We start from the raw sequence: 26,355 nt of genomic DNA on the forward strand, positions 1-26,355 counted from the left end.
GGAGGGGAGCACCCCAAGCCCTTGAGAGAGCATCCCTGTATTTCCTTGGCCTTCCCCTGGCCTGAGAATTCATTCACCCTGTACATCCTCATTCCTTTTACCTTAAAAATAGAGCAGAGCTTCTAGGTACTCACCCCAAAGAATCAAAAACAGGGACTCGGATGTTACCCCTGTGTTCCCAGCAGCACTACTCACAAGAGCTGCAAACAGACAGCCCACATGTCCCTGGATGCATGACGGATATACAAAATGGGGTCTCCGTGAACACTATGTTACTGTAATACGATGTAGGATGTGGAATTCTGACATGTGCTCCCCCGTGAATGAATCTGGAAAACATTATCCTAAGCGAAAGAAACCAGTCACAAAAGAATGAATGTTGTATGATTCCGCGTCCATGAGGTCTTCGGAACAGACAGATCTGAGGAGCCAGAAGGGAAAGCCCCGGTTGCCAGGGCCTGAGATGAGGGGAGTGGGAGTGGGAGTTGAATAGGCACAGAGTTTCTGCTTGGGATGCTGGAGAGTTCTGTAAATACAGGGATGATGCTTCTCCAACATTGTGAATACACTTAATGCCACAGAACTGTGCGCTTAAAAATGGTTGCAGTGGTATGTTCATGTTATGTGTATTTTACCACCATTTTAAAAAAATGGAGTGTGGGTGTCTGACTGAACGCTATATCCCGAGAGCTGAGGAGATGGAGAAGGTGGACAGCACCCCCTTCCCGTTCCCTCCTCCCTCTTCTCTGCTAAGGAGGTAAAGTGCCCTAGTTGGAACTCATTCTGGAGTATACAGATGAGCCCGGGGGATATGTTAGCCTGGTTCCCTCTCGGGAAGTAGAGTTCCTGGACGGATGAGAATGGGTGTCCCCTGGGGAGAGTGACACAGGAGGAAGGAGGGCCCGGCAAAGGGGTGTTATGGATCTTGTCCCCACTGTGGGCAGCTGGGCTCCATCCCCTGGGACCTGCTGAGGGACCACAAAGGACACACCTCAGTGGTTGTGAGAGACCGAGGAGGGAGTGTCTGTCGGGGGGCTGCCCCAGGAGCCGTTAGCACCTCACGCTCTGCCAGGGCACAGGGGCCAGGCACCAGGGGGGCCCTGCTGGTTTCTGCCGGAGTGTGTCCGAGGAACCCTGGGCAGATGCGTTTGGGGCCTCTGAGGGAAGATGCTGTCGACCTCACCGTGTGACTCTGAGGGGAACAGGAGGGCCACCACGAGGATTTGAGGACACACAAGGCATCCAAAAGTGACCAATGGGTAGTCCTCTGTTTCCCTCTGGGCACCCAACTTGGGCAGACTGGGAATGGGTCTCATGGCCTGTCCCTTTCTGCAGTGATCACGGATCCCAGGATTCCTCACAGGACTGTGGTGTGGCCTGGTGCGGGGCCTGCGGGAGCCTGGGAGAGCCCAGCAGAGCAGGCCAGAGCGGCTGCTATTGCAGGCAGAACCAGGCCCTTGATCCTCCTGGAAACACTCCCGTCTAGTTCTTGCAAAGTCCAGTCCTCCACCTGTCCCTGGAAAGTATGCCAGGAGGCCCTTGATAAGATCTTAAGTCTTCGAGGAATAATGGGCATGGCCTTAGACACTGGCTTTTCCTGTGGGCAGCTCCTTTTTCAACCCTCTCTGGACAACAGCCTTATCTCCCCTACCCCCCGGAGGCCGGCCATCTGCCCAGCGCCGGACAGAGAGCTAGGCACAGAGCCTAGCCCGCTAGAGCCGGTAGCCCGGTGGGGAGTAAGAGGCACACACCCGGCTTGAAGCATCCACTGGGCTTTGAAGGGTAGTGGAGAATGGGAAGTGGGAGACATCCTGAGGGCCTGAGCAGGCTGCCAGGAGGAGGGATGAAGAGGCAGTGGGGGGTAGGGGCGCCTGGACCTGTGCTGTGCAAACTTGAGCCAGTTACCTAACCTCTCTGAACCTCAGTTTTCACTTTTAAGTAGTGTATTTATACCAGTTTCATGGCATTATCGTGAGGGGTAAGTGGCAAAAGGCATATAAATTGCTGAGAACAGTGGCTGGCACATGATATGGGCCCAGGGCACTTGAGCCATTCCTGTTATTAGAAATCAGAGTATCCATGCCCATGGGCCAAGGTGGGGTGGATCCTTTGTCCAGTAGCCCAGTCTGAGAGCAGGGGCTTGTGCTGGTTGCCAGATGGCCTCTGAGACACTGTTCTAACATTGTGTGAGTGTAAGGACGTCTAGATTTTGTAGGCAGAGGGAAGGGAACATGTCTCTGGGTGAGGGGCACGGTGTGAGCAAAAGCAGAGGCCAAGAGAACATCATATGTTCGTTTTCTATGACCTTGTAACAAACTGCTACAAACTTGGCGTCTTAAACCAATACCTGCTTATTATCTCACAGTTCTAAAAGTCAGAAGGCCCGCTCAGTAAGTCATGAGACAACCCCAAGTGTCAGCCAGGCGGAGTTCTCATTTGGAGAATGGCGGGCCAAGTCTGCTCCCAGGCTCATCGATTGCTGGCAGAAATCACTTGCTTGTAGTTGTAGGACTGGGGTGCCCTTCTCCTTGCTGGTCATTGACCCGGGATTTCTTCTCCTGATCCCGGGATGCTGCGTGCTTTCTTTGCACGCACTCCTTCTTCAAACCAGCAACAGTGTGTTGCGCCTTTCTCATGCTTTGAATCTCTGTCTCTACCTCCCATCCCAGTTTTAAGAATCTCATGGCACTGCATGAGGCCTTCCTGAATAGTCATTTTAAGGTCTGCTGATTGGGAATTTAATTATATTTGCAAAATCCCTTCCCAGGAGTAGCTAGATTAGTGTTTGATTGAGTAACTGGGAGAAGGTGTACACCCAGAACCTTCTTAGGGTTCTGCCTACCACATGTGGCATGTGGCCAGGAGAAGAAGTAGGGTAGGAGGGGGTCGTGGGCAACGTGGGAGCAGGAGGGGTAAGGTGGGCCTTGGTGGTAGGAAGGATGTAAGCCTGCTGTAGGCCTTGAATGGCAGGTGGATGAAGGGGCCTCCTGGGACATCCCCACCTTCACCTCCCCTCATGGCGCTACACCACTTGGCGTGCTTCTCCCTAGTCCGAGCCGACTCCCTGTAGACCTGCCGCCACCCTCTGAGGAGGGCCCCCAGGCCGGAAACTTTGGACTCTTCCTTCTGGGTCAGGTGGACATACCCCAGGAGCCTCCGGGCTGCAGAGCTCAGGAACCCAGAATCAGCACTACACGGTTCCTCGGCAACAGACCTGGCGCCCTGCGGAGGCTGGGAAACGCAGCCGAATGCCAAAATATGAGCCAGGAAATCAGTTGAGGAATGTGTGTGTCCCCCTGGGCAGCTCTTCTTCCCCACCACCAGCACCAACTTCAGAAAAGCCCAGAGATGGTCCTGGGGAGTCCATATTCATGGTCTCAGCAGCATTTCTGGAGCCCAGTGCCCTCTTCTGGATCCATTACAGTTGAAAACTCAACAAACCCTTGATAGCTGGTGAATAGCTATGTTCCCAAAAAGTTCTCAGTAATCTAAGGTCTTGAAATTCAAATGCTCCTTTCAATATTTGAGGACCTTGCCTTTATTATGCACAGTCACTTCCTGGATACATGCAGTCCCTTGTGGTCCCAGAGCCCTGTGCGCTCCTTGTGTATCTACTGGGGGTTGTTTGGTAGACCACTCTACTTGTTCTGATGATGAAACCCCACGCAGGCTGGGCTTCCTCCTGCTTGAATGCAGTCCCCCAGGGAAAGCAGCGATTTTCTGATGATGAAAGGGACACCAGATAAGCCTTGAAACCGTTACTTCCCATCTGGCCTAGAGCCTGTCAGAAGGAAGGGGAGGGTCTCTGATGGGAAAGGACCTAGAGGTGAGAAGGGTTCCAGTTCTCCCCACTTCGAGGTGGGTCCGGTGGGGGCTTTGAGAGATAGGAGTGGGCTCCTGCGATGGCTGGGTTGACCCAGTCCGGTTAGGGAAGGACGGCAATTCTTCGGGTGGCCGTCAGTGGGTAACCCTGGAATGCCAGACACGTTATGCCAGGCCAGCACGGAGAGAGGGCCCGAGGGCTCATGGGAGAGCCACGTGCCTATGAGGGGTGACCAGATGGCGCCGTTGGCTGGCCCATGCTCTCCCAGACTCTTCATACTCTGTCATTAAAAACCAGTCATGTCCTTCCGTGACCGAGCGTGGTGTGTCGTGAGGAGCCGCAGCATACCAAGGCTGCAAAGTTATGTGTAGACCATCAAGGCCTGCAGGCCTCACCTGATTTAGGGGGCTGTGTGGTGTCCCAAGAGAAAGCATCTCTTTAGAAGGAGGCCCCGTAGGGGGTTTGTGTCTGGAGACCCTGGTACGTCCCAGTGCTTGGGTCCGGGCTGTCAAAGCCTATGGTCTGTTTCTTTCTGCTTTGTGGTAGACTTGGCTAACCCCAGGTGGGGAAGCGGGGCCTGGTGGGAAGGCTGGGTCGGCCTCCTACAGAACCCCAGGTGGTAAGACCCAGGTGTGGACTAACGCCCAACGCTGCACAAGTACTGCGTGGGCCCCTTAGGCGCGCTGCCTGCCTTCTCTGGGCCTCAGCTTCCTTCCACGTGCAGGGGGAGTTGTAGCACAGTCTTCACCCTGAAGACAAGCTGGCGCCCCACTGACATCTGTGGGTTGCTGGGAGGCTGGGAGGCTGGGACGGAGGAGAGGATGTCCCAGGAGCGCCCCGGGGAGTGGTTCTCAACTGGGCGTCATCCGCACCTCCCTCCAGCTGCGTCTCACCCCATCCGCTCTTCTGTCTCCTGCAGCCCCCCGCGCGGCCCCTGAGCTGGAGGGATGGAGAACTCCTCCGCTGCGTCCGCCTCATCCGAGGCTGGGAGCAGCCGCTCCCAGGAGATCGAGGAGCTGGAGCGCTTCATTGACAGCTACGTGCTCGAGTACCAGGTGCAGGGGCTGCTGGCCGACAAGACGGAGGGGGATGGCGAGAGCGAGCAGACGCAGTCGCACATCTCCCAGGTGAGTGCCGGCGGGGCCTGGGCAGGTGCAGGGTCCAGTGCGGGGGCTGGGGGACCCTAAATCCAGGGAGCGTCTAGCTGCCTGGCCCTTGATTGCTGAGGCACGGCTGGCCCCGGGTGGCAGAGCCTGGGATCCAGGCAGGGAGTCCCTCGGCTCCACTGCGCCTCCATCCTGCCCCACTGGGCCGCTGGGGCCCGGCCAGACTCAAAATTCATTGGACACAGATTTATTGAGAGCCTGCTATATGCCAGGCACAGGTCCCTGTCCTCCACAAGCTTGTGTTCTAGGAGACGTCTGGAGATTGTGGCTTCTCCAGCATGCACATCACAAAAGGCTGTAACTTGGGAACATTTTCTCTGATTTCAAATACAGGCCGTTGTTGGCAGCCAAAGAGCTGGTCTCAGGCACTCATGGGGGGCTCTGTGTGCCGGCCCTACGTAGGTGCCTGAGGCATTCTGAGCAGAGTGTCAGGTTGATGCCATCTGGCCATGGGCTAGTCTGCGGCAGCCCTGGGCTTGGGTGGAAAACAGACTTGCTGACTGTGGGCCAAGATTTGGAAACCTTGAGTTTTCAAGAGTAAAGTGTGAGCCATTAGGAGTCGTGGTGATGTCACATTCATCTTTCCTTAATACTGCAAATCCCCAGGAGATATTGCTTCAAGAGTTGGTTCCAAAGGTCCTTCTAGCTGTCTGTGTGACTTCGGGCAAAACTCTCAGCTTCTCTGAGTCTTGATTTTCTTAGCGGGTGAATAGGGATTATCCTGTTGCCTCAGGAATATTAGAAGGTAAAAGGTGATCAGAGGCTCCCAAAGTTACAGAAAAGCAGGGTATTTTCTGCACAAGAAGACCCAGGATGCATTTCTTCTCCTGTTTAGGATCTGGATCTTGGGTGTCCATGTCTTGCTCTTGTTGTCCTACCTCAAGCTGGGTCTCCTCTGACCAATAGAGGGGACCACCTGGGTACCCTGCTTTGGAGAAAAAGCCAAGTGCAACTAGTGGGCTCACTGTCTGGGTGGGCAGAAGACCCAGACCCTCTGGCCATTCAGAAAGCCAGAGGAAACCCGGAACTCGTGACCGGGGGTCAACTTGGGACATTTGGAAGGCATAATGATCCTACACCTTACCCCACAAGGGCAGGGAAGAGAAAAACTGGCCCTGAGAGAGAAGTGATGCTTTCCTCTGTGTCTTTAAAGTTCTAAATTTGCTCTACAAGCATGTATCTAACATCGCCCATGTGTCCGACACCGTTCTGGGGCTGGGTATCTGCGGGCAAGCAAAAGACGCATAAAATTCTGACCTCATGGGCCTTACATTCTAGGGATGGGTGACAATTGCTGTGCAGAAAAATAAATTAAGAAAACAAAATAGGGAGTGATGAGCGCAAGGAGGGGTTTGTAGTTTTAAGTAGGAATATAAGGGAAGATGTCACCGAAGTAGGTGAGGGGCTAGCAAAGGCACAGCTGGAGGAGTATCCAGGGGCAGCAAGGCGACCAAGGTGCAGAGCAAAAGGGAGAGCCAGAGGGGATGAGTCAGGGAGAAAAGGGGGTCACGTTGATAACAAGTGCAGGCGCTGAACCAGGGGGTCTGCTGGCACTGAGCAAGCCGGGTTGGGAGGAGGGACCCATCAGAGACCAGGAGGGAGGCGGAAGGAAAACCAGGTGGGATGGAGTGCTGGGAGCCCCAGCGAGGATGTGTTCAAGGAGATGGGGGGCGGGTTAGCTGTGTCGACAGCAGCTGCTGGGCCATGGAAGAGGAAGACCGAGAAGGACCTGACAAGTTATGGGGGCTCATGAGGGGACCCTGCCTAGAGAGGTGCCCATCAAGGGGCAGGGGCTAACGTTCAGGAGATGGGTTGCAGATGGGGAGGGTAATACGGATCCTCTATGTATTACAGGGGTGTCTCTCTAAAGGGGAGAGATCTGGTATTTGGGGAAGCGAGGTCAAAACGGGAGCATCTACAATATGTAGTGCATGGATGGGAGTGGTCTGGGGCAGAGGAAGGCTCCGTGGAGCTGTGGCCTTGAGTAGAGGAGAAAGCTTGACCTTGGCTCAGGTCCCCAGCGGCTCACCCACAATCACAGAGGGGGGCTTTTCCAGGCTTGTAGCTGTGCTTCCAGAATGACCTCCCATTGTGCAACATAGCCGTGAGTTTCTCCAGCTATTTTCAGCCGCGATGGCGCAGGTGCAGGTGCAGAGTTTCAGAACTGAATTTAACTGGGGCTGAGGTTTCTCTGGGCAGTGATGCTGGAGGGAAAGAAGGGCGGGGGGCAGGGGTGGAAGGAGTCAGGACAGTGCATTCCCTGACACTGAGCCAGGCGAGGACAGGAGTGAGGACCCAAGGCAGAGAGAGCTGCTGAAGGGTGGTGGGTCAGTGGACTGGGGGTCCCAGGGAGTTGGTGAGTGGCTGGAGTCCTGCAGGAGTGAACAGAAAAGGGGGGTGCCCAGGAGTGAGCGTTTGGAGTCCACGGCAGGAGGTACAACAGCTGACAGTGAAAGGCTGGGCACAAGCGTGGAGGTGTTGAGCGGAGAAGAGATCAAGAGGAGGACTGGGGAGCTGATTGGCAGGGCAGAGAAGCCACGGTCACTGATATCGACATGTGTCAGAAAAGGTGGCCGCCATCCAGAAGAACAGCCTTAAGGAGTACAGAAACTGAGGCGGGGGTGGGTGACCGGGCGTCTACAGGTGATTGCACGGAGCGGGTGCCTTGCCTGAGGATGTGTTAGTTTCAACCTCCTTTATCGTACACTTAGCAGTATCATCCCCTGGAGTGGCTGGGAGGGGGGACGGGCTCAGACTAGACTGGACCATTTCCAAGGGAAATGGAATCTCTTTGGGTCGTGGAGGGCAGGAAGGGGAGGGAATTAGGTGGATGGACTCTTGCATACTCCAAGCCCCGTGGATGGGGCGCGGGGCTGGCTGGCCCATGCTGCCTGCCTCCCAGACCGTTGTGGCCTCCCGCGGCCTACAGCGGGGTCCCCTTTGGAGACTCCTCCTCCTGAGGTAGGCTCCTCTCATAGGAGGAGTGTCCAAAGATGCCATAAAGCTTTACCCCAGAGGAATACCTGACCCACGGTAGAATTTCTGTTCCCACAGTAGCCACTGGGGAGAAAATTCTGGAGGCAGGGCCCCTCCTGGTATCTCTGGCCTCCCTGTGCTCTCTCACTCTGGGCCTTACCCTTGTGGCTCCTGCTTCTGGGAGAGGTCGGGCCTGACCATGCTTGGATGTCCACATCTGCAGGGGCCTTCAAACAGATGTTTGTTGGGAGGCTGTGTGGAAAACATGGCCACTTGCAACATTCGATATGTTCCTTAAACTTCCTGCGATCTCTGAAATTCCCTGGAAGAATGGGAACACCTGGCAAGAGCCCGGGGTCTGCCTGTGTGCTGATGGGCAAGGAGGGATGTTTTAACCCGATGCCCACCAAACCCACTACCAGATGCTCGCAGACACAGCTGGGGCGCGGACTCCAGAGGAAGAACAGCAGTGGACAGCTCTCGGCAAGGCTGGGGTTAGATGTATTTATATAGCACACTCTTTAAAAAAAAAAAAATAAAGTCTCTGTTGACACAGCTTTAAGGGAAGTCTTTTTGCTAGAGCCTTTTTGCTTTTTCTTATTTAACCTGATGACTATTTTAAATGGAAGTGAAGAACCAAAAAAAAAAAAAAACCCTCAGAGAATGTCCCCATCTGCCTGTCTGCGGTGGTGTTTTGATGTCTCTGGGAGAGGAAAATTGTGAAGAATCTTGGAAACGTTGAGAAAACTTGAGAGAGTGGAGAATAATGTTGCTTTTCAGTTGGTGAGATCATTTTTTTTAGGATATGAGAGATGATGGTTGGCCCTCAGAAGAAAATGCCTCATGAAGCTTGTACAGTTGTGTTCTCCCCCTCTCCTCCTTTAGCAAGAAGTAGGAAGAAAGATGGATGGACAGATGGAAAGATCGATGGATGAATGGAAAGAGATTAGATAGAGAAGATAGATAGATAGATAGATAGATAGATAGATAGATAGATAGAGTGAGCCAATGAACTTCCTTTTCTTTAGATGAGTAACCAAGAGAATGTATGTTCTACATTTCCCAATGCTTTTGGGATACCATATTTAAAATTATGGGGCGCCTGGGTGGCTCAGTGGGTTAAGCCTCTGCCTTCGGCTCAGGTCATGATCCCAGGGTCCTGGGATTGAGCCCCGCATCAGGCTCTCTGCACAGTGGGGAGACTGCTTCCCCCGCCCCCTCTGTCTACTTGTGATCTCTGTCAAATAAATAAATAAAATCTTAAAAAATAAAAAAATAAAATAAAATAAAATTACATGCCCCCCCATATACATATCAGGAGTGCCTGCCCTCCAGTGGATTCCAAGTCCATAAGGCACGTCCTGAAAGTTGTCTTCCCTCTGTCTTTGAGAGAACGGAGGATAATAGCCCTGTTCCACAGGAGAGAAGCCTGCTGGAGGACAGAGGTGGGAAGGGACCAAACCACACTGCTTCGTGGTGCCTGAGCTGGGCCGCAACCCTTCCCTCCCCACTTCTGGCCACCTGCCTCGAGCTCCACTGTCGAATGCATAGAACGTAAGAACATTGTAAAGAGCAGATACATTTAATGAAAGCATATTTCCCCATAAATTCTTGGTCACAGGTGAAATGAACCAGTGAGGGTGAAAAGAACTTCCTGTGGTCCTTTTTGAGGATGTCAGGCACTTAAGGCTCCTAGGCTTTGTCTAAAATGCTGAGTGTCCTTCACAAGACCAGTGTAACCATGCGGATAAGAAGAATGGGATACAAATATTCCGGTTGGCATGACTTCTCTCACTCACAGTGTTTTTCCTTCTCTTTCTCTTTGTGTTTTTCCTCCACTCTGCCTTCCCTGTTCGCTGTTCCCTCATCCCCCTTCTATCCCATTCCTTCGTTGCCTCCTGCCCTTTGCACCCACTCCCCTGCTGACTTTGTTCGGAGGAGGAAGCCCTCAGTGGTGGACCACCCATGAAAGGCTTAACTGAAGGAGTGAGTTGAAGGGGAATTGTGGGATGCTTGAGCATGGGGGCCTCAACTTCTTAGAGAGATGATTCATTTTTACTTACATGAGTACTCTACGCATAGTTCTTAGGATATACAAGAATTCTAATATTAGCAATAAAATCTCCCTTAGCTGCTACCTCTTACCACCGGCTTGATTGGTGAGTGAACTTCATCTTTTTTCATGCTTTTACCAACCTATATATAACATAGGACTTATAGAAGTACATTATTTCAAAATCATAAGTCAGGGATGCCGGGGTGGCTCAGTCGGTTAAGCGTCTGCCTTCGGCTCAGGCCATGATCTCAGGGTCCTGGGATCGGGTCCCGCATCAGGCTCCTTGCTCAGCAGGGAGCCTGCTTCTCCCTCTCCCTCTGCCTGCTGCTCCCTCTGCTTGTGTGCTCTCTCTCCCTGACAAATAAATAAAATTTTTTTAAAAAATCACTAATCATAGCCAATAAATATATTGTTCAATAACCTACATCTTTTACCTTGCTGTATGCCCCACGGATTCTTCCAGCCTTGTACACCCACGGTATTCTGTTTAATGTCTACATTGTAGTCTGTGCCATGGATGTCCCATAGTTACATGCACCTGCTTAGGGGGATTCAGGGAACTTCTGAGTTTTCCCCTGGAAATGTAAGATATGTCAACGAATGTTACAGAACGTGCCTCCTCCTGCACATGTAAGAGTGTTTATTTAGGTAGATGCTGAGAAATAGAATCATTTTTTTTAAGATTTTATTTATTTATTTGACAGAGAGAGAGAGAGATCACAAGCAGGCAGAGAGGCAGGCGGGGGGGGGGTGGGGAGCAGGCTCCCCGCTGAGCAGAGAGCCCGATACGGGGCTCGATCCCAGGACCCTGAGACCATGACCTGAGCCGAAGGCAGAGGCTTAACCCACTGAGCCACCCAGGCGCCCCAGAAATAGAATCATTTTTAATAGCTATTGTCAGATTGTTTCCTAGAATGTTCTGTTTCTCACCGCTGGTGTATTGAGACAGATCATCTCTTGGCCTCTTAATTTGCATTTTCTTGGTGTCTAGTGAAGTTGCGCCATTTTTAGTCTGATTATCTGTCATTTTTTAATGAGTTGGAATTTTATTTTACCTTTAAAACAACAATTGGAAAAACAGAGGTAATCAGGAAACAGAGGAAGAAACCCAGCATGACTTTGTGATACAACTAATGTTATTTTGGGTACTGTTTTTTCTTTATGTACCCTTTACAATGTTGAACTCGCATACCTGTAATTTATAGCATAGTCACTTTTTTAGCATGATCTAGACATCGTTTGGTGGGTTGTGACACAAAGTATGATTGTTTTAAATCTGCCTCTGCGAATCATTATTGGTTTAAGAGTGAAGTATAATTAGAGCTAAGGTTTTGTTCATTCAAGCCCTGTTCTAGGCTCTGGGGGTAAACTCAAGAACACAATGAACCATAATCCCTGCCCCCCGCAATCTCCCAGGCTTCCTTTCGAATGGAGAAAGACCAATGACAGACCAAGAAGGAAATAGGATGGTAGAAGATGTTCTACACCTGAGTGGGCAGGAGAGGGGATAGCGCTGGGCTGTCCCAGGGAGCTTACTCAGACTTTAGAGCAAAGACTTGAAAAAGTAAGAAAATGAGGGCATGTGGGAACCAGTGTTCCAGGCAAAGGGAATGTTGAGGGCCCAGCTCTGGTGTGGGAGTGTGTCCTGCTTCGAGGAACAGCTTGGGGTCCATTCTGGCTGGAGCAGAGTGAGCAAGGGAGAGTGTCATAGAAGAGGCAGATCTGCAGGGCCTTTCTCTCCCTGGTGTGGACTCTGGCATTTTCTCTAGTGAGATGGGATGGTGCTAAAGGGTTTTGAGCAGAGGACAGGTATGGTATGACTGACTACATAGGGCCACTCGGGAGGCTGTGAGGAGAAGAGGCTATGGAAGGAGCTGGTAGTGGGGAGTGGCCAGGAAAGGAAGTGGGGAGACCAGGAAGCTGTTAGGCTTGTGCAGGCAAGAGGTGATGGTGGCTTCGAGCAGTGGGGTCACTGTGCAGGTGGTAAGGGGCAGTCTTGTTATACCTTAAAAGTACAGATAACATGATTTTCTGATGAATAACCTTGAGGATTTTAGCCTGAGTAACTGGAGGAATAGACTTTGCAGAAATGAGAGATATATAGGAGACCCCAAGAATAGCTTTGGGGAGCAAAGGTCAAGAGTCGAGTTTTGGAACATGAAAGGTTTAAGATAGCATTAACGTCTTTGTGGAGATGCCAGTGAAGCAGGTGGGTGTGCAGAGGTGGTGTTCAGAGGAGAGGAATGACCTGGAGACTTATATCTGTCAATAGCAGCATACAGATGGCATCTTCATCCAAGCCCAGGAATGAGCTTAGAGAAGAGGGTCTAAGATTGAGCCCTAGGAGACCGAGGAGATGAGCAGTAACTAACAGAGACACTGAAATACGTCCCTGTTAACTCATTTGCTCTTCGCAACAATTCTGTGAAGATACTGTTATTGTTGGGGCGCCTGGGTGGCTCAGCGGGTTAAAGCCTTTGCCTTCGGCTCGGGTCATGATCCCAGGGTCCTGGGATCGAGCCCCACATCAGGCTCTCTGCTCAGCAGGGAGCCTGCTTCCCTTCCTCTCTCTGCCTGCCTCTCTGCCTGCCTGTGATCTCTGTCAAATAAATAAATAAAATCTAAAAAAAAAAAAAAAAGATACTGTTATTGTTACCAGTTTACAGGGGAGGAAACTAAGGCACAGAGAGGTTGAATAAGCAGACCAAGGCCACACAGCAAGTGTGTGGCCAGTCTGAGGTCTGAACCAGGTGGTCTTACTCCAGTTGTCATCCACTTAACCTCTCTCCTATTAGTAGTTCCTGTTCATTATTGTGGGGAGGGGGGACAGGAATTGAGTCTTAGGGATAAGGTGGCTTGTCCAAGTTCAGAGAGTAATAGAATCAGGAGTGAGAACTCAAGATTCACTGCGTCAAGAACTCGAGCTCCTAATCACTACATTATGCTGCCTCTACAACAGGAAAGGTTTTTTTTGTTTTTTTTTTTCCCCTTTTTAAGACACGTGCATAAAGCCTTTGTTCCTCTCTCAAATCTCAGCCCTAGGGCAGTGCCTCCTCCCTCTCACACACAAGGCTTTCCTGGAGCATCACAGGGATGGAGAGTGGGCTGCCCACCAGTCTCTGCTCCCACCTCCCCTTCTTGTTTCTCCTCTCCATGCACAAGGAGCCCTCAAACTCTTCCCTGGGTGGTCCTACCACCCCCTTGATTAAGAAACCCTGAATAAGATGACTTTTTAAAAGATTTTTCACTTTGAAATAAATACAGACATAAATAAAAATGTCAACAATAGTACCAAGAATCCCTGACTATCCTTCACCCGGAGTATCCGATTTTCATATTTTACCACTTTGCTTTCTGCCTCTCACTTCTCTCAAGAGAAAGAGAGAGAAAGAGATTCTCTAAAGGGATTCTTTTTTTATGTATTTGAGAGTAAGATGCAGACTCTCCTTTATTGCTAAACACTTCAATGTGTATTTTCTAGGAACAGGGACATTCTCTTACATAGTCATAGTATAGGAAATAAACACTGAAATAGTATTATTATTTAATGCGTAGACTTTATATTTCACCAGTTTTCCCAGTAATATCTTTTATAGCAAAAAAAGAAGGAAGGAAGGGAAGGAAGGAAGAAAGGAAAGGAGGAAACAAGGGAAAGGAAAAAAGGAAGGGAAGAAGGAAGAAATTGTAGGTTCCTCAAAAATTAAACATAGAATTACCATGTGATGCTGCAATTCTACTTCTGGATATATACCTCAAAGAATTCAAAACAAGGACATGGACAGATATTTATACACCCATATTCATAGCAGCATTATTCACAATAGCCAAAAGGTGGAAATAACCCAAGTGCCCATCAGTAGATGACTGGATAAACCAACTGTGGTCTGTCCATACAATGAAAGAGTATTGAGGCTCAAGAAGAACAGGAAATCCTGTGACATGTGCAACATGGATGAACCTTGAGGACTTTATGCTCAGTGAAATAAGCCACACACAAAAGGACAACTAATATGATTCCACTTGATGAGACACTGAGAATAGCAAAGCTCGCAGAGAATGAAATGGGTGGCAGGGGTTGGGAGGGCAAGAGTAGGGCGTTAGGGTTTGATGGGGACAGAGTTTCAGGTTGAGATGATAAAGTTAAGTCCTGGAGATGGGGCACCTGGGTGGCTCAGTCGGTTGAGCGTCTGCCTTTGGCTCAGATCATGATCCCAGGGTCCTGGGATTGAGTCCCACATGGGGCTCCCTGCTCACCGGGGAGTCTGCTTCTCCCTCTGCACACCCCCCCCCCCCCGCTCCTGCTCGCTCTCTCTCAAAAAATAAATAAAATCTTCAAAAAAAAAGGAAAGAAAAAGTCCTGGAGATAGATGGTGGTGACAGCTGCAGGATAATGTGAATGAACTTAATGCCACTGAAATACATTCTTGAAAATGGTACATTTTATGTTCTGTATATTTTTCTATAATAAAAAAAATTTCTGGTTCAGTGTCTAATCCAAAATCACACATTACATTTAGTATCCAACACTTTTATTGGCTCTTTGAATTAAAAGCTATTTATGCCTTTACTCATTCTGCCACTTTTTGGCTGTGTAACCCTGGGCAAGTTATCAGCCATGCTATGCCTCAAATCCTGTATTTGCAAAGTGGGTATACGAAAGGTGTCTCGATGGCTCTGAGGAGTAGATGTTAACATTTGTCATAGGCTAGATGTAAATGAAATCTAGATACATTGTGACAAACTCATTTTTGTTATACACGCGCTCGCCACACGTAGCCTTTCACTTGCCTTTCATTTTGCCCAGGATTCCTTTTGTCACACCAAGTATAGTCTAAAACTCCTATCTTGGCATTTGATCAACTTGGAATGTGCTGTTGACAGTGTGAGGCAGACATCAAAGGTACTTTTTCCTCACTTTCCTCCAGTTGTCTCAATCCCAGTGTTTATTGATGATCTCTCCTTTCCCCTGACTGGAAACACTAGCTCATCATAATATAATCTAGGATCTGAATTCCCATTTGTACATCTGTAGGTGCATGGATGCAGTTTTGCCATTTGTCTCTTTGTCTCGTCCTGTACTGAGTCAACTTGCTGGTTTGGCTCAAGCCTTGTAATGTACTTGGATATCGGGAAGTACAGTCCCTGGGGGGCTTCATACCCCTGAAAAGTATACCCTCAGCACCCCCCCACTCTGTGCTTTTCCTCCCCCAGGGCCCCATGGGTACCCCCTGTCTTTTACCAAGTCGGATCCTAAAATACTGTCCCTCCTGGGATACAGAAGACAAGACAGCAGGTTATATTTTTTTTATTATGAATTTTTTTAATTTATTGCTTAAGATTAGTAAGTGATCTCTACACCCAATGTGGAGTTTGATCTTGTAACCCTGAAATGAAGAGTCACCTGCCCCCCCCAGCCGAGCCAGCCAGGTGCCCCTGCTGTGAGATAATTTAATTGTGCCGATAAGAGCGAAGAGTAACAGAATAAGCATCTATTTTGAGTATAGAATAAGCATCTGTACTCCCCTGTTTATGAAGTCTTCACCCTGTGCCATCTGTGTTTCAGGTATTTAAAGTAAGAAATAAATCATAGCAGCGGGCTGGAGGCCCCACACCACTCTTACGATTTCGATGATCATCGTTTCCATATAGGAAAATGTCCCACTTTTCCTGCCTCCTTGTGTTCAGTGACCTTCTCAGGAGGACACCACCTCTTTCCCCAGAGGACTTGCTCCTAGCAGTAAACCGGTTTTCCTTGAAGGAGAAACTCTCTAGTGTGGAATCAGGCGGCGGGGGATGGGCCAGCTGGGCCTGCTCTCCAGGCAGAATCTTTTCTCTGTTCTAGAATCATCTCAGACAGATAAGGACAAACTTGGGGAAGGTCTGCGTCTGGGGATTTTTCTAGGTGATGGTTCCGAAAAGGCGAGGGGGAGGCAGTGGGTTGGGGCTAGGGCCTAGGAGCAATCCCAGCAGAGGTGGGGAGGAGCTTTGGAGTGGGAAAGGGAGAGTTCCCAATGGGCTTTAGGGAGCGAGGAAGGAGCCCTCATCCCTGCTGGTGGTGATCCCAGCCGTCCCGGGACTGCTGCTCCTTCAGGCGCTGGAGCTGGGTGCCTGCTGGAGCTGGGTGCTTTGTGAGCCCAGCCCCGTGGGCACAGCTTTGTGGGATAAGTGCAGGGATTCACGCTGAATTCCTTCCGGGGCAAGGGGCTGGGGGCAGGAAAGCTATGCCCAGCTGGACCACAGTCCCTTCCGCAACCACTTTGCCCAGGGACCTGCCTCTGTCCAGCCCTGACTGGGTCTCTGGGGTGGGTTTCTGCAGGCTTGACCACCTTGCTTGCTCTCCTTCACACGGAGCAGCCCCTCCGCTTGCTGCTTGTCTGTACCACACTCCCAGATCCATTTCTTCATTTCCGTCTTTGCCTCCACTGCCAGTGGGAACCTGGATGCTGGACCCAAGCCTCCTGCCCCGCTTCCCACCCTGCCCCCACCCGGGCTAGTTAGCCTTCCCTGACACGGCTCTGATGACGTCCTTCCCTAGCAAGGTCACCCCCCTTCTTCTGACCCTGTCTACCGGAAAAGTCTCCGAGTGCCTTGACCAGAGAGTCGTGCTTGCTGCCATCAGCCTCTGAGCTGGCGGCTGTCCCACTGCTTATGTCCATGTCCAGGCTCGTGCTTCTCCGGGAATCCCCACTTGCCCATTTTCCTTCCCTGCACCCACCCCTCAGCCGCCTGCCAAGGGCACGCTCTTCCTCCTCTCAGTCTCGCCGTCCACGTGGCATTGCTGTTATCGGAGGGAGGGCTCGCTTCTCCTGGGAAGGGAGGTGTTTATTGCAGGTCCCCCTCCAAAAGCGCCTGAGAAATGGCTTCTGGTGGGCGGATACTGAGTTAAGGATGGCTTTGACAAAGAAGGGACATCTCTCAGGAGCTCGGGACCCCTCTCCGATAGCCTAACCGGAGGGCCGAGTTTGCCTCTAGCAGTGAGTGAAACCTTAGCCTTTTCTCTGCTTGCTTGGCAAGAGGAGCCATCGTCCCCACCCTGCTTGCTCACCCCAGCAGTGTGCCCACCAACAAGTCACTATTCCAGGAGATGTCACCCAGGTGCTCTGCAGCTGGGGATGAGGTGTTGGGGACACCTGGGTTGGGGGAAGCCTTTCTCCACAAGGCTGTCCTAGGATGGCGTGGAGGGCACGTGGTCCCAGCCTATAGTTGCTGCATGCCTTGGCCATCCCAGCCAGGAAAGGAGAAGCCACTGCAAGTATATAAAAACTGTCTTTATAATAGTTTAAGTACTTTATGCACATATGTACGTACATATGTGTGTCTATATATATCATTCAAAAATATGTGTGTATAAATACAGGTACGTATTACTTATTATTTTGAATTTATTTTAACTAAACTTAAAGGTGTAAACATAGTACAGCATGTTCCCACGGACCTGTCCAGCTTCCCCTAATATGAACACCTTATATCACCATAGTACCGTCATGAGAACTCAGGAATTAACATTGGTATCATGAGACTTTATCTGAATTTTACTGGTTCTCCCACGAACGTCTGATTTTCTGTTCCAGGATCCAGACTGGCAACAAGTTGCCATGTCTCCTTATTCTCCTCTTATCTGTGTACCCTTCCTGGGTCTGGTTTTCCATGACCTTGACTCGAGGACTGCTGGTTACCTGTTTCCCAGAAAGTTGTTCTATTTGGGTTGCCTGGTATTTCCTCCTGATTAGATGGAGGTTGTGCATTCTTGGCAAGAATGCTTCAGAAGGGATGGGCCGTCTTCGACACATCATACTGGGGAGTCCACGAAGCTGACAGGCTTCATATGGCCAGTGTTATCCCCCATCTCTCGGTTAAGGTGGTGTCCGGCAGATTTCTCACTTTCCTTCGCATAATTAATAAATATATTTATTATAATTAATAATTAATACAACTAGTAACTATCTTGGGGGAGATGCTTTGAGACTGCAAATATCCAGACAGAGGAAATTTATTCCAGGCAGTTGGTTACCCAGGTGATAGAACTGAGAAGCAAAAAAGAGCCAGAGATCAGCAATCCCACCTCCAGGCCTGAGGCACAGAAGGAGGAGAGATGGGTTGCAAAAGTCCAGGAGTCAAGATCATGACTCTTCACCTCTGGTGAGGTCTAGAGCCATGAAGGAGACACAGTCCCTGCCGGTAGGGCCCCCTGAAGCATAGAGGGAAGGGAGAAACGCCTTCTTCCTGCCTCCTAGTGGCCGAGCGGAGCTGGAAGCCAGCCAACGCAGGAGTCTGGGAATCGCAGTCTGCAGGGGTCAGCTCCTCTGCAGTGCCCAGCTGGACATGTGCTCTAAGTGGATTTCAAAAACTTGGTATGGAAAGAATATAAAAGATCTCATTAATAATGTTTTAGGAGCACCTGCGTGGCTCAGTCGGTTAAGGGCCCAGCCCTTGATTTTGGCACAGGTCATGATCTCAGGGTGGTGAGATCGAGCCCCACCTGGGGCTCCACACTCAGCAGGGAATTGCTTGAGATTCTCTCTCCCTCTCCCCCTCCCCCCAACACATATGCGTGCGTGCATGTTCTCGCTCGCTCTCTCTCAAATAAATAAATAAATATTTTTTTAAAATAATGTTTTATATTAATTACCCGTTGAAGGGATCTTATTTTGGGTATATTGAGAGAAATAAAATATATTATTAAATTTAAGTTAACCTTTTCCTTTGTAAAATCTGGCTGCTAAATCATTTAAAATTACCTCTGTGGCTCCTATGCTTGTGGCTCTCATGTTATTTTGTTTGGATAGCTAAGAGTATACTGGTACCCGTAATAAAGGTCATGCCCTTGACCTGCAGTCAGGAGGGTGTGGCCAGCTAAGGTTTTCCAACACCCAGACCGCACTGGCCTTGAGCCATTCACGCTCACTCTGTTTTGACCAAGTATGTCAAATATCGATATTGGACTCCTCTGTTCTTTGTGTATCACACAGGGTGTAGGTCAAGGTCAGTGTTCAACATTAGCCTAAGGGGCTAGCTAGCATTTAACACAATAATAAAAACACCACCACATAGCTCCATGGCACCTTACAGAGGAAAAGCTGTGCTGTTACTACTATTTCACATCTCTACGGTGTCTTTATAGTTTTACAGAAATCCTTCATTTCAGCCTTGCAGTCAGCCAGCCTTGCTGGCTGCATTTTGTAGGTGACCAGACAAAGCCTGGGAAATCCATGATTTCAGTGGCTCTCAAGCCTCCGGTGCATCACGAGGGCAGCTTGTCAAAATGCCGCAGCTCAGCCCCACCCTCACCGAGGGTGGAGGGTAGGACCCAGGGACTTCTGAGTGGCAGGTTTCGGGGAATCTCAAGCAAGTGGTCATCAGACCACTTTGGGGCACCCCCGGTCTCTGAGCTCTTGAGGAGTGAGTGCTGGGACTGAGCTGGAGCCAGGCTTCTGATGGCCAGTCTGGGGCTCTTCCTGTCAGCCCACGGGCCCCTTGTCCTCTGGAGCTGAGTGCATGGGAAGTTCCACACGTCTGTGCTCCCCTCCAGCTCAGGCAGTCAGATACACTGCTGGTTGTTCAAAGTAAATAAATTTTGTCCTATGTGGTTGACTCTGCAAGGCAGCTGGTCTCGATCCCTCTGGTGGGCTTAGGTTAAGGGAAGGAACTTTGCCTTCCCCAAGCATACACCAGAGGGGTCACCTCAAGGTGGAATTTGGAGATGCCAAAGTGAACCTGCTGGTAGGGAAGGATTTGTCTTTGAAAATGGCCAAGTAGGATGTTATCCCGGTTCTCCTGCAGAAGGGCAGGGCTGTCCCAGGAAGGCCCCGGTAGGGTGAGGACGAGCCTACATGTCCAGCCATCACTGACCACTCCTTTCTCTCCTGCAGTGGACAACAGACTGCAGTGAGCAGCTGGACAGCAGCTGTTCCTTCTCCCGAGGCCGAGCTCCCCCACAGCAGGTAGGGAACCAGCTTTGTGCGCCTTCTGGGGGTGGTCACGTGTCTTGTCTGTCCGCGTTCCTGGGCTGGCTTTGTGATGGCTCTCCTGGGCTGGGTGATGTGGAGAGAGCAGGAAATAAGAGAGGGGAGTGTGTGGTCCGCTCTCTGGAAGGTTCTCCCCGAATACCCAGCCCACAGTGAAGCACGCTCTCCTTAAAACACATAGATTCTTGAGGTTTTTTGGTTTGATTTTTTTTTTTTTTGGTCATTTGACGATTTTTGCATCAATACCTGCAAACAACTGCACGTCCGTTGAGAGGGGAGTGGATAAATGAGGTGTTGAGTTGTATACAGTCGTAGCCTGAATGAACTTGGAGGTTTGCACATCAGCATTGGTGATAGATCTCGCAAACAGTGGGATTCCTAAGGTTCGGGTGCTGGTGGGGCATTTGAGATCACTTCTGGTCCAGGTGAGCAGAGGACCTAGAGGGGCAGAATGTGGGGGTGAGCTGTCAGTGCTCCCTGCCCCCCAGCCATCCAGCTTCCTGTTCCCTGCTGGAGCCCGCTGCTTCTCTCCCTGCTGCTTTCCTGTGAGATCCCAAGGGGGCACCCACACAGGTGTGGGGTTTGTGGCTGGTAGGAAAGAGACAGCTGCTCTGGTAACCCTCAGGCATCCTATATCCCCTGGTTGTCCATCTGTTTTTGCTGATACCTTATTCCTGGAAGACCATGGGATTGGAGGCTGAAAGGAACCACAAGCCCAGGTCCGTGCTGTACCTGTCCAGAGAGACATGGGCTCCTGCACTCACTTGTTCGAAATTTCAGAGCAGCTGCGTTCACACATTGCCCTGAGCCTGCTTGCTTGTGTCTGACTTCAGTCCCATGGCACCAGTTAAATAAACTCCTCTCTCTTCTGTCCTAAGTGAAGATGGTCGGTGGCCTCAGTTCTAGATCTTTCTTAGACTGCAGGGCTTTGTCCTCCATGGTGTGGGGGGATGGCTGCCCTCTCACACTACAGGTTGTTGTGTGTGTTTCGTTGTTTCTTGGGCAGGAGGCCGGACAAGAGCCCTGGGTTGGGGTGGTGGGGAGGGGAGGAGGCAAGAGACCCAGGTTCTCCAGTTTGCTCTGCCACAAACTGGGTAGAAATTCTTCTCATCCTCAGCTTCCTCCTATAAAACTCAGGGAACTCAGTGACCTCTGGGGGACTGTCTAGCTTCTCCACTCCACTTTGTAACTGAAGTCCATGGAGGTGTCATGACTCACCCAGCTGGGACTTGAACCCAGGTCTCTCACCTGCCGCTCCCCCCATTTGGCCATTTACTTTGCTTTACTGTAATAGGTATCCTTCCATGGAGGACTGTTGTCCCTGCCACTAGAATGCTAGTACTTGGTCAGGAACCCTGTGTTATCCTCCCTGAATCCCTCTAGCTATGGCCTGAGGCCTGGCACATCAGAGCACTGCCTGCCAATTGCCCTGGGATTTCCTACCTGAAGACTCCCTTAACTCTTCAGGGGCAATAGTGAGCTTGGGTCTGGAGACTCAAGAACCAGAGGGTTCCAGGGAAGGGTTAAATTCTTGGATAGGGGACATAAATGGCTGATAAATGAAAGACCAAAATACTAGCTCTCTATTATTTGGTTAGTAGGTGTCTGGCTCTGGAATCTTCCAGAATCTTCCTTTTTTTTCCCCCTCTCCCCTTAATCACCTTTTCTGGGCCCCCTCTTCCCACCCATTCCCTCCGGTCTCATTCACCTGTCATTCCAAACAGGATTCCAGGGGGCAGAGAACGACTTATGCTCCCACTTCCCCTTCACCTGCCTCCCTCACCCCATGGCATCCTTTCATGGCCAGGTTCACGCCCCTGGAGGATGGTGGGTGGGGAGTCGGCCAGACCCTAGGCTGATGGAGCAGGACTGGGAGGCCTGTGGGAGGGGGCACCCTAGTACCACAAGCACCCCAATCCCACCTCCAGAAAGCAGTTGAACAGTTGGCTTGGGTACGTGGAGTTAGACAAAATGAATGCAAGTGACTTTAAAGAAGAAATCATAAAAGGCTCATATTTGATTCTTTCCTGGAAAGTAGAACTGAGACATAGGCTCATTATGAAGAAGAGCCCCAGAAGGGTGGAAATGGGGTCTGGTTAAAATAAACCTGCCTTGGGGCATCCAGGTGGCTCAGTTGGTTGAGCGTCCAACTCTTGATTTTGGATCAAGTCGTGATCTCAGGTCATGGAATCAAGCCCAGCGTTAGGCTCTGCACTGAGCACAGAGCCTACTTGGGATCGCTCCCTCTCCCTCTGCCCCTTCCTCCCTACTTGCTTTCTCTCTCTCTCTCTCTCTAAAAAAAAAAAAAAAACAAAAAACACTGAAATTAAAATTTTAAATACACATGTAAACCTGACTCTCTTCCCTAATAAGCCCAGAGGACGAAGCCTTTTTGGGAGGGGGCTCCTGGGGCACAAATTCATGCCGAATCAAACTCTTCCACGTACATTTGACTGTCCCCTCAGCCAGCTGGTCGACCTTGAGATGAGCGCTAGGGATGCTTCTCTATCCCTGACCACTCCTGCCCTAGGGCTTTGCACACAGTAGTCACTCAGTTAAGACTCCCGAGACGGCACTGAGTTAGCCCAGGCCCAGTCCATACAGTCGGTCCCTGGTGGGCCCTGTTCCTCTGGCCACCAACTTTGCTGAGCTTTTTGAGGTCATTGGGATGGTGGACCAGCTCTGCCACCCCACATTCACCCACAGGGGAGAATTTCAGAGGGAACTAAAGGTAGATTGAAACTAGGGTGGCTGGCTGAGCTGGCATTCCCCCTTAGCCACTTGGGCCCAGGAGAGTGGGAGCCGCTGGAGGATGCTGAGGTTCTATACTCTGCCTGGGGAGCTCTGTGTGGCAGGTCACCGACCCTGCCCTGAAGGAATAGCCCCGGTGCAGGTTCCATTTGGGGGTTAGCCATGCACTGGATTATTTATTTTGTTATTTCAACTAATATGAGGAGAAGAGGAAGGGGAAAACCCTTGCCTTCTCTGAGCCCTACAAAGTGGGGATAACCTAGGGCAGGCTGAGTCCCATGAGATGGGAGGAAGGGGCTCAGAGGAAATTGGGCTCTCTAACCGTCCACAACTGGGATTCAGCCATATTAGGGATTATTTGGCGTCCTGGCGGCCTCTTTCCGAGAGAACTCATCTATCATCTTGTCCCTTAGGAAGCTGTAGTCGTTTCCAGCTTTTCACTGTAGTGGGGGAATCATTGTGGAGATGATTTACAGGAGAGTAGCTGATAGGAGAGAGTGCAACCTGGTGCATTTAGAAAACGTCTCTGGGTGCCAGCATGGGATTTAGTATTCAGGGAAGAAAGCCAAAGGTATATGAAAGGTTGTATGAGGTCAGGAGCTAGCCACTCTTCTCTGTCTGCACAGAAGTGCCAAGGGAGGAAAATTAATGTGCACAACAGCAGCAACAGAGCGTCTGATTAGTCCTTGAGAAGGACTTCCTGTCTGAAGAACTTGTTGGCCCGCAGTGCTGGCTGTTGAGCAAGGTGATGAAATCGTCACTGGAACCCTAATGGGCACACCTTCTTATGGGGCAGTTTCCTGCGGAGCCTGGGAAAGGTGGGGATGTGTTAGAAGTGATGTCTTTGAGTCCTAGCCGATGGTCTGGGATCCCACATTCCCTGAAATGATGAGAGGAGGGCACTCCCCTGTGCCATCCTGATGTCTGCTAGCAAACAAAGCCTCAGGAAGGAGTGAGCAGATTCTTGTGTCAAGGGTCCAGAGAATCAGATGTTGACCCAGGTGTGGCACGTGTTTCAGTGCCTTTACTGCAAAATGATAGACTTCTCTGAACCTCTTTGGAAATCTCTTTCATTGTTTTCTGGGTCTCTAGAAAAGACCAGTGGGATATAGATAGCCGCTAAAAGTAGCAGCAAGTCTGGATTTTCCTGATTTCTCCACTGTTCCCTTACCCTCCCTGACACCTTTGCTAACCAGCAGCTAGGTTCATTCTAGGTGCCGACACTGACCCTGACCCAAGGGACGGCAGGTGGTAGGCAGAGGTGAGCCTCAAATACACGCTCACCTCTGACCCAGGAAAAGGTAAAAGGGTAGAAGGGTAAAAGGAAAGGGCAAAAGGAGTTTTCTGCCAGTCATCTTGTTGCCCTCCAGTGATCATAGTATTTGGTTATGAATTGGTTAATCTCATTAGTACAAATGATATCTTAGTAGAAGTACCTGAATTTTTACTCAGCCTCTGTGGATACTCAAGAAATATTACGTTCATGGCACTTCTCTCTATTTATTCGGTATTTATGGAGTATCTGCTATGAGCTTGCCAGACACAGAGGAACTGGAGCCTTTGGCCTCATCACCGCTCTATGGAGTAGAGGCTTCTTAACATGGAAGAGGCTAAAGGCACCCAGTTAAGTCCCAAAGACGCCTCCTGACCACAGACACTGCGGTCATTCCAGAGTGTTTCTGCTGATCTCTGTGGGTAGAGAGATGCCTTGCAGGACATGGGGCCTTATCTGTGCCCTCAGGAATGGTTAAGATGCTTGACCAGATGGAAGGGAAGAGAGAAGAAATCGTAGTCACAAGGCTTGAAGTTGGGTGCTATATGGCAGTGTGAGGGCATCAGGAGGGTGTACACCGGAGTGGGTGGTGTGTGTTGGGTGTTACAGGAGTGGTGGGAATGAGGGCAGCAGACACGGAGGTGTCTATGTGCTAAGCTGAGATGCCAGAACTGCTGTGCAGCCCCATCCCTACACCTTGTGTATCTTCTCTGGTCTCTGCTGCCCCACCCAGGTAAAGTCCATCCCCTTGTATCAGTCAGGATAGCCCAGGTCATGCTGCAGCAACAAACAGCCTTGAATCTTGGTAACTTTATTTTTTTTTTTAAGATTTTATTTATTTATTTGACAGAGAGAGAGAGAGAGAGGGGGAACATAAGCAGGGGGAGGGGAAAGGGGAGAAGCAGGCTTCCCACCGAGTAGAGAGCCTGATGCGGGGCTCGATCCCAGGACTCTGGGATCATGACCTGAGCCGAAGGCAGATGCTTACCCACTGAGCCACCCAGGTTCCCCGAAACTTGGTAACTTTAAACAACTCATCCAGGACCCAACTTGATGGGGCAGTTGTCCTTCTCACCAGTCCCCAGGATAAAGGGAAAAGGACCACTGGAGGATCTTGCATTGGCAAGTCAATACTGCAACCCAGATATAATACACATCACTTCCTTTCTTAGCCTGTGGCCCAGAACTGCCCACATGAGCCCACCCAACCATAAGGGGTAAGCACCCTACAAAGTATAATCCTACTATGTGCCCGGCATTCTGGAAGCCAGAACTGTCTGGTGGCTGGCTAGAATGACCATCACATGCGCCACCTCTGGTAGCAGCTCACCAGGAGCTGGGGCCGACCTCTTCCTCCCACATCAGACCCAGAGCTAAGCAGGTCTCTACCCTAAAATACTGTGGGCTCTCAGGATGACCAGAGGGTCAGAGGCTACCTGATCCAACCCCCAACCCTGCAGTGCAGGAGCCCCCTCATGTGGCTGTTGAGCTGTGGGACATTTCCAGTAATGGGGAGTTCACGCCTTCAAAAGGCAGCTCAGAATGTTGTTGGGCAGCTCCATGGCTGTTCGCTCTCCCATGGCAGTCCAGTGTGGAGAGTCTGTGTTTTAAGCTAAATATCCTCATTCCTGGAAACAAGTGCAGGTTCAAGGAACAAGTTCGTTCCTCTATTTATCTGTTTTTTCACACCTCGATTTAATCAGCACGTCATCACAGAGGGCAGCTTGCTGGGAAATGGGATGCCAAAGGTGATGGGCGCTGTCTCTGTTTACACAAAGGTTAGAGAGGAGAAGACAGACACTTACACTGAAGTGCTGAGATGTCTGGGACATGACCTGATGGTTCATGGGTCCTGTCCCATCCTGGGTTACCCTCCTAGGAGCACTGCAACTATGGACTATGATTCCACCCACTCCTCCCTGAACCGAACACAGTCCTGCTGGCATGATCTGATTCTGCAGACTCTGGTGTTCCCAGCATGTAAGCCTCTATTTTCCAGAAGGTACCACCTATCCCTGTCCTCCAGGTGCCTTCTGACTCCAGCTCACTTGAAGGAACCAGGCTACCACATTTGTAACAGTATCAGTGGTTGACTTGTTAGGGAAACAGTCAGCAGCCATCCACTGAGCCTCCGCTGTCAGTTTCATGAGCCATGTGGCCTGGTCTCTATCCTCAGAGAACCTGGAGTCTGCTTAGAGAAATAAGACTTTCTCTAGTGGGAAAGCAACAGTCCAGAGCAGCATGAGATTACAGGCAGGAGAGGGGCTGGTGCCTGTGGGGGACCTTGCAGAGGGCAGAGGAGGTCAGATGCACAGCAAGAGGAAGGAGGCACCGTGCTGTCATGG

At 50.5% G+C, this 26,355-nt stretch overlaps 1 protein-coding gene across 2 annotated transcripts in view; it reads left to right on the plus strand.

Annotated features, from left to right (window-relative positions):
- The first annotated feature begins 4,746 nt into the window (after positions 1 to 4,746).
- LOC111142581 (cap binding complex dependent translation initiation factor) overlaps positions 4,747 to 26,355 on the plus strand; it is a 210,050-nt gene continuing 188,441 nt past the window's right edge. For both annotated transcript variants that reach the window (XM_022495869.1, XM_022495870.1), the window contains exons 1-2: positions 4,747 to 4,950; positions 19,891 to 19,962. In XM_022495869.1, the coding sequence (XP_022351577.1) occupies positions 4,771 to 4,950; positions 19,891 to 19,962 (252 nt within the window). In that variant the 5' untranslated portion in view covers positions 4,747 to 4,770. The remainder of the gene's footprint in view (positions 4,951 to 19,890; positions 19,963 to 26,355) is intronic.

The sequence above is a fragment of the Enhydra lutris genome, unplaced genomic scaffold (genome assembly GCF_002288905.1).
Source record: "Enhydra lutris kenyoni isolate GAN:26980312 unplaced genomic scaffold, ASM228890v2 scaffoldscaffold8, whole genome shotgun sequence".
NCBI classification, from domain to species: domain Eukaryota; kingdom Metazoa; phylum Chordata; class Mammalia; order Carnivora; family Mustelidae; genus Enhydra; species Enhydra lutris.